We start from the raw sequence: 15,855 nt of genomic DNA on the forward strand, positions 1-15,855 counted from the left end.
GTCACAAAAATCCTTTGAGGCAGGTGTTCTTATTCTCATCATCACTCTTCTATAGATAAGGAAACCCAGGTACATTTAGATTAATTAATTTGCCCAGAGTCACAGGTATTAAGTGTCTCATTTAAAAGTTAATTCAAGCAGTCTGGCTTCAGGTAAATTTATTGGTCATTAAGGATAATTTGTGTACTTTTCTAGCCATGAAGGACATTCTTTGTTACATCCAGAAACATTTATTAAATACATAGTCTGTACACAGCACCTTGCAGGCCTCTGAATGGGATACTAAGATAATGTCCTATTATTTACTCTTAGGGAGCTTAATGACACATAGATCTCAGGAGTCTGGAGCTATATGTCTCAAGCCTCAAGCCTGGAACTTTTTTCACTGGAATCCATAATATCAATCCAGTCACAAATGGCTACATACAGAGGGACAGAAGGAAGGTTCTTCATCTGCCAGATAATCTCCTTATGCAGATTAGAAAAGCCATCTGTGCCACAGGTGAATCCTGACAAGCTAGAGTGCAGTCCATCCTCATCTATCTTACCTCTGTAACTAATTCACTTATAACCTTGTAGCCTATTACACCTTTGATTCCTTACATGTGTGCTTTCTTGGCTCACTACTCAAAATATAAGCTCTCACGTCACTTAGGATATCCTAACTGTGCCTCCTGTCTGCAACTTAGCCTTATATCATTTCTTGCCCTCTCAAACCTTTTCACTGTGCCCTGTGGAATTCTGTCCACGATTAACAAACTTTTTATCTTCCATCTTTTTCATATTTCTTTTATACTTTTGCTTTAATTAAACTTAGGTTTTTCCCTGTGGCTGTTTCTCCCTCTCAACTGAAGGCTCTTAATTATTTTATGCTTTATGAACCTTAGGATTGGAGAGGCTGCTCACTTTCCCTATCATAGGTAGAATTTTTTTCTCTTGGGAGACTTTAGCACACTTTATTGTCATTGCCAGTGTGTCTTGTCTAGTTGTAGATTTTATGAACATTGGTACTTTGTCTTTTTTATTGATTTATAGTGCCTGGTAGATCTTAGGTTTTTAGTAAATATTACTTAAATACATGAATTCATTAATAAAGAGAAGCAAATAAAAAGGAAAAAGAGAGAAAGCAAGAGAAGATTGAGTCACCACAACAAAACCAGATAGTACTTTCTGTAGAATTGATTCTATAGGCCAGTGCCTTTATACTAATTTTGCTTTTAGCTGCAGAACACTTATGTCCCAAGGAAATCTTCCACAGAAAATGTTATGTGTAGAACAAATAAAAATGAGGCTGCTTTGTTGGTACAGCAGTAAAGTATATCTGTGGAGCACAGGTTGAAAACCATCATCATGGGCAACATGTGGGTCTTAGAGTTATTTGGGTGAGGTGAATATGAAATACAACGTGAAACCGACTGTGTGTAATATACAGTAGGCACAGCAGAGAGAAGAGACAGGATGGAGAATGGGAAACTGGGTAAGCGAATATTCCAGTAGTCCTCACGTTAAATAATTAGAACCAGGACTAGGGTGGAAATGGGCTAACAAATGAGTTCATATGTAGGAATTCTTTTAAGGAAAGATCTGTAAGAAATCTTGGTGATTGCTTAAGTAAAGGAGATCTAGAGAAGAGAATGAGAGATAATTGAGGTGTCAGGACTGGGTGAATGAGAGAATTAATTAATTTGAAGTGGCAGAAGGACATCTGAGGAATCCAACTACGTGTTGCTGAATGGAGACTTGAACTCAGGCTGGAGTTCTGGAGAGCCCTTAGTTGAATCCTAATGATAGAATCGTTTCATTTTATCACAGGAGGAAGACAAAGAGATAAAAACCTGCAACTTCCTCCTTTAGGGCAAAATCCCAGATAGAATGCCCTGTAGTATTTATGTTCTGGTAGATTAATTTGATACTAAAAAAATAGATTTTTATTGGAGAACAATTTGAAATCGATCCAGAGCATATTGTATATGACTTGGCAACAGCGTAATGGACCATATATCACAGAGATCTGGAAAGCTCTTTATTGGGGAGATCAAATCTAAGCCATACTCAAACAATCACAGAGTGACAAGATGCTCATTTGATTAGGCTTTGGGGAAACAGGCATATTTTGTTAGTGGGAATGATAAGTGGTACAATCCATATAGAAGGGAATTGGGTAGTATTTAGCAAAACTATATATGCATTTCAATGTGACCAGGAAATCACATATCTAGGAATCTGTTCCAAAAATAAACTGCATATGAAATGATGTGTATGTAAGACTTTATTGTGGCATTATTCTTAGTAGCAAGAACTGGAAACAACTGAAATATCCTTCCAACCTTGGAATATGATGCAGCTTTAAAAAAGAATGAGCAAGCCCTTTGTGCATTATAGTAGAGTGATCTCCAAAACACATTTTTCAGTGGAAAAGACAAAGTACAGATATGTATAATATATCTTTTTTGTATTGGAAAAGGTATAGAAATAATGGAAGAATAAACTGAAAAACTAAAAACTAGTGACTTTAAGGAGTAGGAAGAGGCCAGTGGGAGGCAAATGGGATAGAAGTTAGATGTTCCTGAATAAGTCTTGTTTATAGCTTTGACTTTGGAATGATGTGCATATTTTAAATATATTTAAGAACAAAAACAAAATACAATAATAAAGCGATCTCTAACAAACTGAAGGAAAAAATCTAACTCTATTTTGATTGGTAGTGGAAACATATGGACAATAATTATCTTAAATGACTTCAAAACAGAATTTTTACTGAATAGTCCTCCTGGGATGTATGCTAAGAACAAAAAAGGATGTACAGAAAATTTTACACTGCATCCAATAATCTTATTGTTATAATATGGAATTGTTATTTGGTAATTATGTTACTCTCATGGGAACCAAAGTTTTAAACAAGAAGAAAGAAAAACAGATTTTAAATCTTACAATTTTTAACTTAATTTGGAAATACAGTTTGAAGTCATGATTTTTTTTTTCATTTTTTTTAATGTTTATTTTTGAGAGAGAGAGAGAGAGAGAGAGAGAGAGAGAGTGTGTCAGCAGGGGAGGGACAGAGAGAGAGGGAGACACAGAATCCAAAGCAGGCTCCAGGTTCTGAGTTGTCAGCACAGAGCCGGATGTGGGCTCAAACTCATACACTGTGAGATCATGACCTGAGCCAAAGTGGGATGCTTAACCCACTGAACCACGCAGACATCCCATGATTTATTTTTTTCTAAAACAACACATATTTCCTAGCTCTTACCTCTGGAAATGCCTAAAACAGTAACAAATAGCAGTGAACATTCCTAGCGTCCAGGTTGTAATCTCCAAATACCATTTCCCCCTTAAAGCAACCAGAGTTCCATGGGAAAACAGTGATTCTAGATCTGGGGCAAGAAATGTAGAAGATGGCCCTAGGACATCTTGCCTAAAAAGCAATGAAGCCATACAAGATTACTAAGATTTTATCAAAAGGATGCAGGAACTCAATTGATGGGGCTTTCATTGGCCAAAGATGGAACAGTTAGAGCACAAAGAAAGAATTTGCCCTGTTAACTTACTTCATGCTTGACAGCCATTGTGCAGAGCTTTTCCATATATCTCTCTTGAGTTCTTTTGTGTGTAGCTTAAGAGCATGTCTCCATGTTCTTTTTTTTTTCACTTCTTTATTCTGGTGGTTGCCAACATCTATAAAATAAGTTTTACATATTTGAAGGTAGATTTTAAGGGTTATTTCTTTTTTTTTTTTTTTCAACGTTTATTTATTTTTGGGACAGAGAGAGAGCATGAACGGGGGAGGGGCAGAGAGAGGGAGACACAGAATCGGAAACAGGCTCCAGGCTCTGAGCCATCAGCCCAGAGCCTGACGCGGGGCTCGAACTCTGGGACCGCGAGATCGTGACCTGGCTGAAGTCGGACGCTTAACCGACTGCGCCACCCAGGCGCCCCTTAAGGGTTATTTCTGCCTATACTTTTCAAAGTTAAAATTTCATTTTCAATTTAAGGATCTTTCCATAGAGTGCAGAGAGATAGCTATACTCTTTATATTTTGAATGGTTTAATATCAAGCCTTTTGCCAATAGGACCCTAAGGTCAATATATAAACTACGTACTGGGTTTTTTTGAAGTTTAAAAAAAAAAAGTTTATTTTATCTTAATGATTTTAAAAAAAAGTACAAGGTAATTAAAATCAGTGTGAATCAAGTAAGAAACAGCATATGAATTTTAGAAACTACGAATGTTAGAATATATAATTGTTTGTTTAGTTATTTATTCACAAAAACATCAGTTAAGTAACTCTCATTACACTGTGTTAAGGGCTAAAGAGGGCTAAGTTTTTTTAAAGGCATGACCCTTCAGTGGCTTACATAGAAACTGCTTTGGCTGGGTGGCCCAGTTAAGCATCCGACTCTTGATTTCAGTTCAGGTCATGATCTCACAGTTTGTGGTGTCGAGCCCCACATTGGGCTCCACACTGACAGTACAGAGTCAGCTTGGGATTCTCTCCCTCTCTCTCTGCCCCTCCCCCGCTCACTTGCTCTCCCTCTCTTAAAAAAAAAAAGCTAAAAGAAACCATTTTTATTTCTTTTAACTTTTACTAATTTAAGAGAAATAGGTTCATACAAGATAAAAAGACAATTCCCCATTATTATTCTAGTCTTTGAGTTCTGGTGAGGCCTAGATGTCATACCCAGCTAGTTCTTTATAAAACTTGATGTAGATACCAGTGCCTTACAAAATTTTTCTTGGTGCATTTGTGAATGGGATCACTTTATTTGTCTTTCTGTTGCTTCATTATTAGTGTATAAGAATGCAACTGATTTCTGTACATTGATTTTGTATCCTGCAACTTTGCTGAATTCATGTATCAGTTCTAGCAGACTTTTGGTGGAGTCTATCAGATTTTCCATGTATAATATCATGTCATCTGCAAAAAGTGAAAGCTTGATTTCATCTTTGCCAATTTTGATGCCTTTGATTTCCTTGTGTTGTCTAATTGCTGATGCTAGCACTTCCAACACTATGTTAAACAACAGCGGTGAGAGTGTACATCCCTGTCATGTTCCTGATCTCAGGGAAAAAGCTCTTAGTGTTTCCCCATTGAGGATGATGTTAGCTGTGGGCTTTTCATAAATGGCTTTTATGATCTTTAAGTATGTTCCTTCTATCCCGACTTTCTCAAGGGTTTTTATTAAGAAAGGTTGCAGAATTTGGTCAAAGGCCTTTTCTGCATCGATTGACAGGATCATATGGTTCTTATCTTTTCTTTTATTGTGATGTATCACATTGATTGATTTGCGAATGTTGAACCAGCCCTGCATCCCAGGAATGAATCCCACTTGATCATGGTGAATAATTCTTTTTATATGCCGTTGAATTCGATTTGCTAGTATCTTATTGAGAATTTTTGCATCCATATTCATCAGAGATATGGGCCTGTAGTTCTCTTTTTTTACTGGGTCCCTGTCTGATTTAGGAATCAAAGTAATACTGGCTTCATAGAATGAGTCTGGAAGTTTTCCTTCCCTTTCTATTTTTTGGAATAGCTTGAGAAGGATAGGTATTATCTCTGCTTTAAACGTCTGGTAGAACTCCCCTGGGAAGCCATCTGGTCCTGGACTCTTATTTGTTGGGAGATTTTTGATGACTGATTCAATTTCTTTGCTGGTTATGGGTCTGTTCAAGCTTTCTATTTCCTCCTGATTGAGTTTTGGAAGCATGTGGGTGTTTAGGAAATTGTCCATTTCTTCCAGGTTGTCCAGTTTGTTGGCATATAATTTTTCATAGTATTCCCTGATAATTGCTTGTATCTCTGAGGGATTGGTTGTAATAATTCCATTTTCATTCATGATTTTATCTATTTGGGTCATCTCCCTTTTCTTTTTGAGAAGCCTGGCTAGAGGTTTGTCAATTTTGTTTATTTTTTCAGAAAACAACTCTTGGTTTCATTGATCTGCTCTACAGTTTTTTTTAGATTCTATATTGTTTATTTCTGCTCTGATCTTTATTATTTCTCTTCTTCTGCTGGATTTAGGCTGTCTTTGCTGTTCTGCTTTTATTTCCTTTAGGTGTGCTATTAGATTTTGTATTTGGGATTTTTCTTGTTTCTTGAGATAGGCCTGGATTACAGTGTATTTTCCTCTCAGGACTGCCTTTGCTGCATCCCAAAGCATTTGGATTGTTGTCTTTTCATTTTCGTTTGTTTCCATATATTTTTTAATTTCTTCTCTAATTGCCTGGTTGACACACTCATTCTTTAGTAGGATGTTCTTTAACATGCTTTTGGAGGTTTTCCAGACTTTTTCCTGTGGTTGATTTCAAGCTTCATAGCATTGTGGTCTGAAAGTATGCATGGTATGATTTCAATTCTTGTAAACTTATGAAGGGCTGTTTTGTGACCCAGTATGTGATCTATCTCGGAGAATGTTCCATGTGCACTCGAGAAAAAAGTACATTCTGTTGTTTTGGGATGCAGAGTTCTAAATATATCTGTCAAGTCCATCTGACCCAATGTCTCATTCAGGGCCCTTGTTTCTTTATTGACCATGTGTCTAGATGATCTATCCATTTCTGTAAGTGGAATGTTAAAGTCCCCTGCAATTACCACATTGTTATCAATAAGGTTGCTTATGTTTGTGAGTAATTGTTTTATATATTTGGGGGCTCCTGTATTTGGCGCATAGACATTTATAATTGTTAGCTCTTCCTGATGGATAGACCCTGTGATTATTATATAATGCCCTTCTCCATCTCTTGTTACAGCCTTTAATTTAAAGTCTAGTTTGTCTGATATAAATATGGCTACACCAGCTTTATTTTGGCTTCCAGTGGCATGATAAATAGTTCTCTATCCCCTCACTCTCAATCTGAAAGTGTCCTCAGGTCTAAAATGAGTCTCTTGTAGACAGCAAATAGATGGGTCTTGTTTCTTTATCCATTCTGATACCCTATGTCTTTTGGTTGGCACATTTAGTCCATTTACATTCAGTGTTGTTATAGAAAGATATGGGTTTAGAGTCATTGTGATGTCCGTAGGTTTCATGCTTGTAGCGATGTCTCTGGTACTTTGTCTCACAGGATCCCCCTTAGGATCTCTTGTAGGGCTGGTTTAGTGGTGACGAATTCCTTCAGTTTTTGTTTGTTTGGGAAGACCTTTATCTCTCCTATTCTAAATGACAGACTTGCTGGATAAAGGATTCTCGGCCGCATATTTTTTCTGTTCATCACATTGAAGATCTCCTGCCATTCCTTTCTGGCCTGCCAAGTTTCAGTAGAGAGATTGGTCATGAGTCTTATAGGTCTCCCTTTATATGTTAGAGCACGTTTATCTCTAGCTGCTTTCAGAATTTTCTCTTTATCCTTGTATTTTGCCAGTTTCACTATGATATGTTGTGCAGATCGATTCAAGTTACGACTGAAGGGAGTTCTCTGTGCCTCTTGGATTTCAATGCCTTTTTCCTTCCCCAGATCAGGGAAGTTCTCAGCTATGATTTGTTCAAGTACACCTTCAGCACCTTTCCCTCTCTCTTCCTCCTCTGGGATACCAATTATGTGTAGATTATTTTTCTTTAGTGCATCACTTAGTTCTCTAATTTTCCCCTCATACTCCTGGATTTTTTTATCTCTTTTTCTCAGCTTCTTCTTTTTCCATAATTTTATCTTCTAGTTCACCTATTCTCTCCTCTGCCTCTTCAATCCGAGCCGTGGTTGTCTCCATTTTATTTTGCAGTTCATTGATAGCATTTTTTAGCTCCTCCTCCTGGCTGTTCCTTAATCCCTTGATCTCTGTAGCAAGAGATTGTCTGCTGTCCTCTATACTGTTTTCAAGCCCAGCGATTAATTTTATGACTATTATTCTAAATTCACTTTCTGTTATGTTGTTTAAATCCTTTTTGATCAGTTCGTTAGCTGTTGTTATTTCCTGGACGTTTTTCTGAGGGGAATTCTTCCGTTTCGTCATTTTGGATAGTCCCTGGAGTGGTGCGGGACTGCGGGGCACTTCCCCTGTGCTGTGGTGTATAACTGGAGTTGGTGGGCGGGGCCGCAGTCAGACCTGATGTCTGCCCCCAGCCCACCACTGGGGCCACAATCAGACTGGTGTGTGCCTTCTCTTCCCCTCTCCTAGGGGCGGGATTCACTGTGGGGTGGCGTGGCCTGTCTGGGCTACTTGCACACTGCCAGGCTTGTGGTGCTGGGGATCTGGCGTATTAGCCGTTTCGGGAGGGGCCCTGTGGCACTGGGAGAGAGTCAGACCCGCCAGAGGGATGGATCCACAGAAGCACAGCGTTGGGTGTTTGCGCAGTGCAAGTTCCCTGGCAGGAACTGGTTCCCTTTGGGATTTTGGCTGGGGGATGGGTGAGGGAGATTGAAATTTTTCTTAAACGCTAGTCTCTAGGTAGGGTTGGGAGCCTCTTTTCTGGTATCATAGCAGCTTTTGAAATCTCCATTCCCTTGGTGGGGCTTGAACTCACAAACTGTGAGATCGTGACCTGAGCCAAAGTTATATGCTTAACCTTGGTATGCCCAATTGTAGTGATTTCTTTAAATTTGTCTTCCACTAAATTTGTCTTCCTTCTATCTTTGAGGATAGATACCATGACTTAGTTAAACATTTTTATAAATTTCTGGTGCCTTGTACAGTACAAAATGTGTAATAGATGATTGGTGAACAAATGAATACATGCATGCCATTGGTGAATACAAATGGAACACATGCGTGCCATTTTCAACTAGTCACTTGTTCTGGAAAGTCTGCCTAGTACTAGGTTAAAGATTTTAAATATCTCTCACAGAACCTAAATTTTCAAATAGTTGAGGATTCTGAATTAGGTACGTTAATTTCATCAGCCAGTCTTTCTCTTTTTTTCCCTTCTTTTCTGGATGACTTCTATTGCAAATCACAAAATGTTACAGCTAGAAAGAGAGCTTACAGATCATCTAATTCTATCCCCTGCTTGACAGACTACAGAAGGGAGGAGTTTGTGGTTATAAAAACAGGCAGTGGTATCTGAGACTCAGTTACATCTAAGACTCTAACTCCAGTGTTGTTTAACTGTGGCAGGCTGTTTTTTAAAATGCTGCTATTGTTATAATAATAGTATAAATAGTATGATAACTATTTATAATAATAATACAATAATGTAATAGTAGTAGCAATAGTAATGATAATAACTGCTATTATTTGAGTTCCTTCCTGTAAAGTAGCTCTTTTACCTCTATTTCATGCATGAGGAAAATAGAGAGTTAGCAAGGTTAAGACACTGTCCCCAGCCACACAGCTAATAAATGATAGAATTACATTCATCTGGTTTGTTCTCTTTCACTTCACTCTGTTGTCTGGTTTATGCATGGTACCTTTAGAAACAAAATTTACAATCTTTTATGTTCATGTTATTTTAAAACGAAAAATTACTTGTTTGGAACATTACAAAAATCTTAACTTTGTTTCCTAATCTGAAAGGTGTGGGTTAAGACTAAAGAATCTCCGTGGTCCCCATGGGCTCTAAAACTCCTTTGATGATGAAAATAGGTCACTCTGGCCACCAGTAGCAGTATTAGCACTAAAACTCTAGGTTTCCTCAAGTCAAGAGTTTGATGATGTTTTTACCCTATCCTATGGTATTGGAAATTGGGTCCTCCTGGTTCATTTTCTTGAAGAAGTGAAATGACAGAGAAATCGGTATAGGTCGGTTTCATACTTACTGTGGAGACTGAAGCTTTCATTTTGTCTAAACATTGAGTTCTTTTCAGTCTCTAACTGAAACTTCTTGAATGACAACAGATACATTCATATAAGTTCTTAGAGAGATTTTTTAAAATATCTCTTTCCAACTATAATTCTTAAAGATAATATGTCAGCTTTATGTAAACTTTTGGAATTTATCCAGTAATGAGCTTGTTAGCCATTTCAGTTTTACCTGGAATTTTTTCAGATATTTGCATGCTTAATGTTGATCTAAAAATTAAGTGTGGAATTTCCCCTAAACTCTGACCACTGTAGGCCTCTTTTTCCATTTATTGACTTCTTTGTTTTCTTATGTCAGGCTTTCTATAGGGCCTTTAAAACTTTAAAATCAGTAATGGAAGTGGAAAGCACTTAGCCACAGCATAGGATGTAGTTCACAAAGGAAGGAAAATTACAGTTGGTCTCCCAATATAAAATGTACTTTTAGTAAGTCTCCGTAGAACAATTTAAAGCTGTTTCCTTACAATCATTAGATTTCTCTAAATATTTCAAATGTAGTCATTCATTTTAGTTTTCTCCCTTATGTTAACTTACTAAGCTCAGTTCCTGAAAAATAACTGTTTCAAGTATAGTTTCTAATGTAAACCTTGCATATGCTTTACTGTCTTGTGATAACAAAGAATGCCCTTGGAAGAGTTTTATAAGATACTTTCCTGAGGGGGTGCCTGGGTGGCTCAGTCGGTTGAGTGTCCGACTTCGGCTCAGGTCATGATCTCACGGTTCGTGGGTTTGAGCCCGGCATTGGATTCTGTGCTGACAGCTCAGAGCCTGTAGCCTGCTTCAGATTCTGTCTTCCCCTCTCTCTCTGTCCTTCCCCTGCTCACACTCTGTCAGTCTCTCTCTTGAAAAATAAATAAAAACATTAAAAAAAATTTTTTTTTTAAAGATACGTTCCTGAAATTCTTCAAGAAATTCACAGTTGAACAAGAAGAAAATACTAAGTGCATCTGATCTAAGAGACCGGATCTAATTTCTGTTTGTTCTTTTATAGCCATACCTTACATTTAAGAAATGGAAATAAACCTATGTGACTAGAAACAACCTATAATTTTGGTGCCAAATGCTATACATTAAAAGCTTTATTGAGTAAAAATAATTGTATTGAAGCAAAACTTATTTTTAAGTTGAATATTGTTTCCAGATTTTATTGAGACGTTCACCAAGTGTCCTATTTTTCCATTTTTAGAGTATATCTCTTAAGAATCAGGATTTAGGATGATGGATTTTTAACCCCACAACAACAAATAACAAAACCATGAAAGTAGTTAAAGATTGTGCTATCTCTTCCAGGCATTCTACTGTAAACTTATATGCGTTCTCTCAATCCTATAACAGAATTACTAGGTATAAATGTTATCCTCATTTTACAAGTAAGGATTTAAGTCTTCGGTTCAACGTCAGTTAGCTAGCAAGTAGCAGAAACAAGATATTTGAATTAAGTTTTCTATTTCCAAGAAACTTTTGTGCTTAACCTTTATTGCTAAAACTACTCTTGCATGGTCCTTAATTATCAATAGTACAGACACTTCTGAAACTGCTGGACAGTTGTTCTTTAGGAGTGTTCCATTGTATCTTTCAAGGGATGTTAAGCAGCAGTTTTTTAGCAGCCAAATTTTGGTGATATTCAACCAGTTAATCACCATTCCCCAGTTACAAGGACTACCAGTAATTCTTGTTTTTTTTATCTTAATTAGCAGGATTTTTCAGTCACCAGTGTCATAGTGTTAATTTTTATTCATTGCCTGGTAGTACTTGAGGAATTGGACAAAGCAAACCACCTTTCCACGTTTTGTTTTCTTTAATATTTGTTTTTACTGTTTGTTTATTTTGAGAGAGACAGAGAGACAGAGCATGAGTTGGGGAGGGGCAGAGAGAGACAGATACACAGAAGCCAAAGTAGGCTCCAGGCTCTGAGCTGTCAGCACAGAGCCTGATGTGGGGCTTGAACTCACGAGCTATGAGATCATGACCTGAGCGAAAGGTGGACGGATAACTGACTGAGCCACCCAGGCACCCCTACCTCTCCAAGTTTTGTAATGTGTCTATTTAGAACCTAAAATAGGCATTTCTTTGGAGAGTTTTCTTTTGGGAGATATGTTTTCTGCTTGATTTTAATTTTATAATCATTGTATTTATAGATTTAAAAATATATATATTTCTAAGTATTATTGTAGATCAGGAAACATGAATTAAATAGCTTCTTGATCAGAATTCACTGTCTTGTGCTTATCTATTCTTATACAACTGTATTGATGATAATTACATAGTCTGATGTTAAATAATCCTAATAGTTTGTCTCTCTTAACAGATTTTATTAAACAAAGAAGAGCAGGACTGAATGAATTCATTCAGAACTTAGTTAGGTATCCAGAACTTTACAACCAGTAAGTAATTTTTATTGTTTTAAAGAGGCGCTGAAACCAAACCTAAGAGTAATGAATAAGCTACTGATCTAGACTTTATACGTTCTGTGGAATGTTACTGTGCTGTATATGTTTGTAAAATTATCAAGCTGTTTTTCCCTGGTATTCTTTTTTTTTTTAACGTTTATTTATTTTTGAGATAGAGACAGAGCATGAACGGGGGAGGGTCAGAGAGAGGGAGACACAGAATCTGAAACAGACTCCAGGCTCTGAGCTGTCAGCACAGAGCCCGATGCGGGGCTTGAACCCACGGACCTCAAGATCATGACCTGAGCCGAAGTCGGCTGCTTAACCGACTGAGCCACCCAGGCGCCCCTCCCTGGTATTCTTAAAACTCCTTTTCCTCCCATCAACTCAAGGCCCTGGTTATCTTCTTTCTTCCTTTTGTACTTGTATTAGTTTTGTAGATTAAACTTAAAAGAAATTTGCATAGCCCATAGTTAAGACATTTTTCTAACTATATTTGTTCATGTTATACTTGCATTCAAAAAGGATTTGTTAAATCACTATACTGTATACCTGAAACTAATATTACACTGTAATGTTAACTGGAATTCAGATAAAACCTTTTTTTTTAAATATTTTTTTTAATATTTATTCATTTTTGAGAGACAGAGACAGAGTATGAGCAGGGGAGGGGCAGAGAGAGGAGACACAGAATCCGAAGCAGGCTCCAGGCTCTGAGCTGTCAGCACAGAGCCTGACACAGAGCTCGAACTCACGGACCACGAGATCATGACCTAAGCTGAAGTCAGATACTTAACTGACTGAGCCACCCAGGAGCCCCTAGATAAAACCTTTTTTAAAAAAGCATTTATGAAGTACCTGCTGTATGCATTGGTATATAAGGAGAACTTTCCAAAGGCACAGGCTAGTCTAGTGGGAGAAACAGACATGTAAATCAGCAATTAAAGGTAGGAAAGTTTTATGATAAAGGTGCTAGAAGATAATGGAGAAAAATGTGGCCAGCTTTTCTTCAGAGGAGGTCAAGCAAGGCTTCCTGGAATTTAAAATTTTTTTTTTTTTTTTCAACGTTTATTTATTTTTGGGACAGAGAGAGACAGAGCATGAACGGGGGAGGGGCAGAGAGAGAGGGAGACACAGAATCGGAAACAGGCTCCAGGCTCCGAGCCATCAGCCCAGAGCCCGACGCGGGGCTCGAACTCACAGACCGTGAGATCGTGACCTGGCTGAAGTCGGACGCTTAACCGACTGCGCCACCCAGGCGCCCCAAGGCTTCCTGGAATTTAAAGGATGTGCAGTTGTTCAGGAAAAGGTAGGGAGAGAGCATCCAGACAAAGGGGGCAGAATCTGCAAAAAGCCTGACATATTGAAGATACTTACGTGTTTACATTTCATCTCATGTTAATGAGTTTAAGCTTCTTTCTGTAGGCCAGCAGCTCCTGATGAAGTCAGAAGTCAGAAGTCAGCAGCTCCTGATGAAGTTCCTCTATAGGAACATATAGGTAGATCCATGGTTTGAGATGTGTTTTCAGTTGAGTTTGATAATTCATGGGTATTCATTATATTTATTATGTTTTTTTTTTCAACGTTTTTATTTTATTTTTGGGACAGAGAGAGACAGAGCATGAACGGGCGAGGGGCAGAGAGAGAGGGAGACACAGAATCGGAAACAGGCTCCAGGCTCTGAGCCATCAGCCCAGAGCCCGACGCGGGGCTCGAACTCCCGGACCGCGAGATCGTGACCTGGCTGAAGTCGGACGCTTAACCGACTGCGCCACCCAGGCGCCCCTATTTATTATGATTTTTAATTTACATATATGTTACCTACATTATCTTATTTTTACAATTTTTTTTTTTAATGTTCATCTTTGAGAGCAACAGAGAGCACAAATGGGGAAGGGACAGAGAGAGAGGGAGACACAGAATCTGAAGCAGGCTCCAAGCTCTGAGCTGTCAGTACAGAGCCCTATGCAGGGTTCAAACTCGCAAGCTGTGAGATTGTGACCTGAGCCAAAGTCGGACACTTAACCGACTGAGCCACCCAGGTGCCCCTTACATTGTTTTGCATATATAAAGTATTGTGTTCTAAGAAGAAGCAAAGGGGATAAAGTAAAATATCTGGGGAGCTTTTCCATAGCTCACCTATCTGTGTAGACATGAAGATTGCCTTATAGACAGTGATGCAAACAGGACACCCTTTAATAGTCTTTTCAGAATCACAGCCTGAAGGACTGTATATTTAGCAGTTCTAAAACAAGTGACTACCATTTGTGTAGTTTTTCACAGTATAATTATTGAGGGCTTATACCATTCTGAGCAAGTCTTCTGACCTCTTTTTTTAACTTAATTTAATTTGCTAAATTAATAAAATTCTAGAACTGGACCTCCTCTGACCAAGGTCTCCTGCCCAGTGCTTTGGATTTTCCCTCAATGCTCACAGGTAGGATAAGCTCAGGGAGAGGTGTGGCACCTGTGGTAGTTCTGGGGTTAGCCAGTGCATTAAGGAGCAGGTGCCTTTTCATCCTGAGCCTCTAGCAAGTAACAAACACAAAATTAGGGAGGATCTTTGAACTCAGGATTTGTACATCTGGTCTTTTCCTCAGCAAAGAGCCTTTTGTGATTCGGCTCTCTGTATAATTATTTTTTAAACATTATGCCTTTGCCCTAGGACAAATTCTGTGTCTTCAGCTTAGATCCATCTCTCTAATCTTTAACTTTTGCTGTATGCACTCATTATTTCTAATTGGCATATTAGTGGCTTGTTTTAAATATAATGTATACATTAAGAGGTCGAACGTGTCTTCTTTGACAGAGCCTCACGTGGAATAAGTATAGAATAAATGGTGGTGATGGATATTATTTCTCCTGACATTTTGAAGTGTTACTCAGAACTTCTAACACTCTATATTAAGTTCTAAATATTCATCCTGGATCTGGAAAGTAATATTATAAAAATGTTATATTTGGTATTAAAATTCAACTAAAAGCAATTTGATTATATTAATTTTAATTATACATTTGAAATACACATACCATAAAATACACAATTCTTAAGTATACAACCCAGTGGATTTATGTGTACATATGCAACCTGTAACTACCACCATTCTATTCATGGTCGAGGACATTTCCAGTACTTCAAAAATAAATAGCCAAGAGTTTTTTCAAACTTAATTTTTAACTGCTGTTTTCTTTTTAATAAAAAAATGACATTTCATATTTTTTGAATCTCCTCTTGATGTTAACCAAGCTTTGCTAATTTTCACACTTTTCTTTTAAACATCAAACTATAAAATAGTACAGATTTAAGAGAGCAAGAAGAGAAGCCAATCATCAAGTGTATTTCGAACACTTACTATGTGCCTCTTATTCCCAGTTAGGGAAATGCACTTTAAAAATACTTCTACTTGAAAAAAAAAAAATACTTCTACTTGATAAGGTGCCTGGCTGGCCCAGTCAGTGGAGCATGTGACTCTTGATCTTGGATTTGTGAGTTCAAGCCCCATGGTGGGTGTAGAGATTACTTAAAAGTGAAATCATAAAAAAAATAGAAACAAAAGTACCTTTATTTGCTTATGCTAAAACAACTTTATTGGGGTGCCTGGGTGGCTCAGTCAGTTGAGCGTCCGACTTCGGCTCAGGTCATGATCTCACAGTTTGTGGGTTCGAGCCCCATGTCGGGCTCTGTGCTGACAGCTCAAAGCCTGGAGTCTGCTACAGATTCTGTCTCCCTCT

The 15,855-nt window shown here is 37.9% G+C and overlaps 1 protein-coding gene across 3 annotated transcripts in view; it reads left to right on the forward strand.

Moving 5' to 3' along the window:
- Window positions 1–15,855, forward strand: part of SGK3 (serum/glucocorticoid regulated kinase family member 3) — an 84,120-nt gene that overhangs the window by 27,552 nt on the left and 40,713 nt on the right. For 2 of the 3 annotated variants that reach the window (XM_011291369.3, XM_045049549.1), the window contains exon 5: window positions 12,042–12,117. In XM_011291369.3, coding sequence (XP_011289671.1) covers window positions 12,042–12,117 — 76 coding nt within the window. Of the gene's footprint in view, window positions 1–12,041; window positions 12,118–13,548; window positions 13,623–15,855 lie in introns of those variants that run through there. The other variant, XM_045049550.1, reaches the window with a different exon arrangement.

Source organism: Felis catus, chromosome F2 (genome assembly GCF_018350175.1).
Source record: "Felis catus isolate Fca126 chromosome F2, F.catus_Fca126_mat1.0, whole genome shotgun sequence".
In the NCBI taxonomy this organism is placed as follows: domain Eukaryota; kingdom Metazoa; phylum Chordata; class Mammalia; order Carnivora; family Felidae; genus Felis; species Felis catus.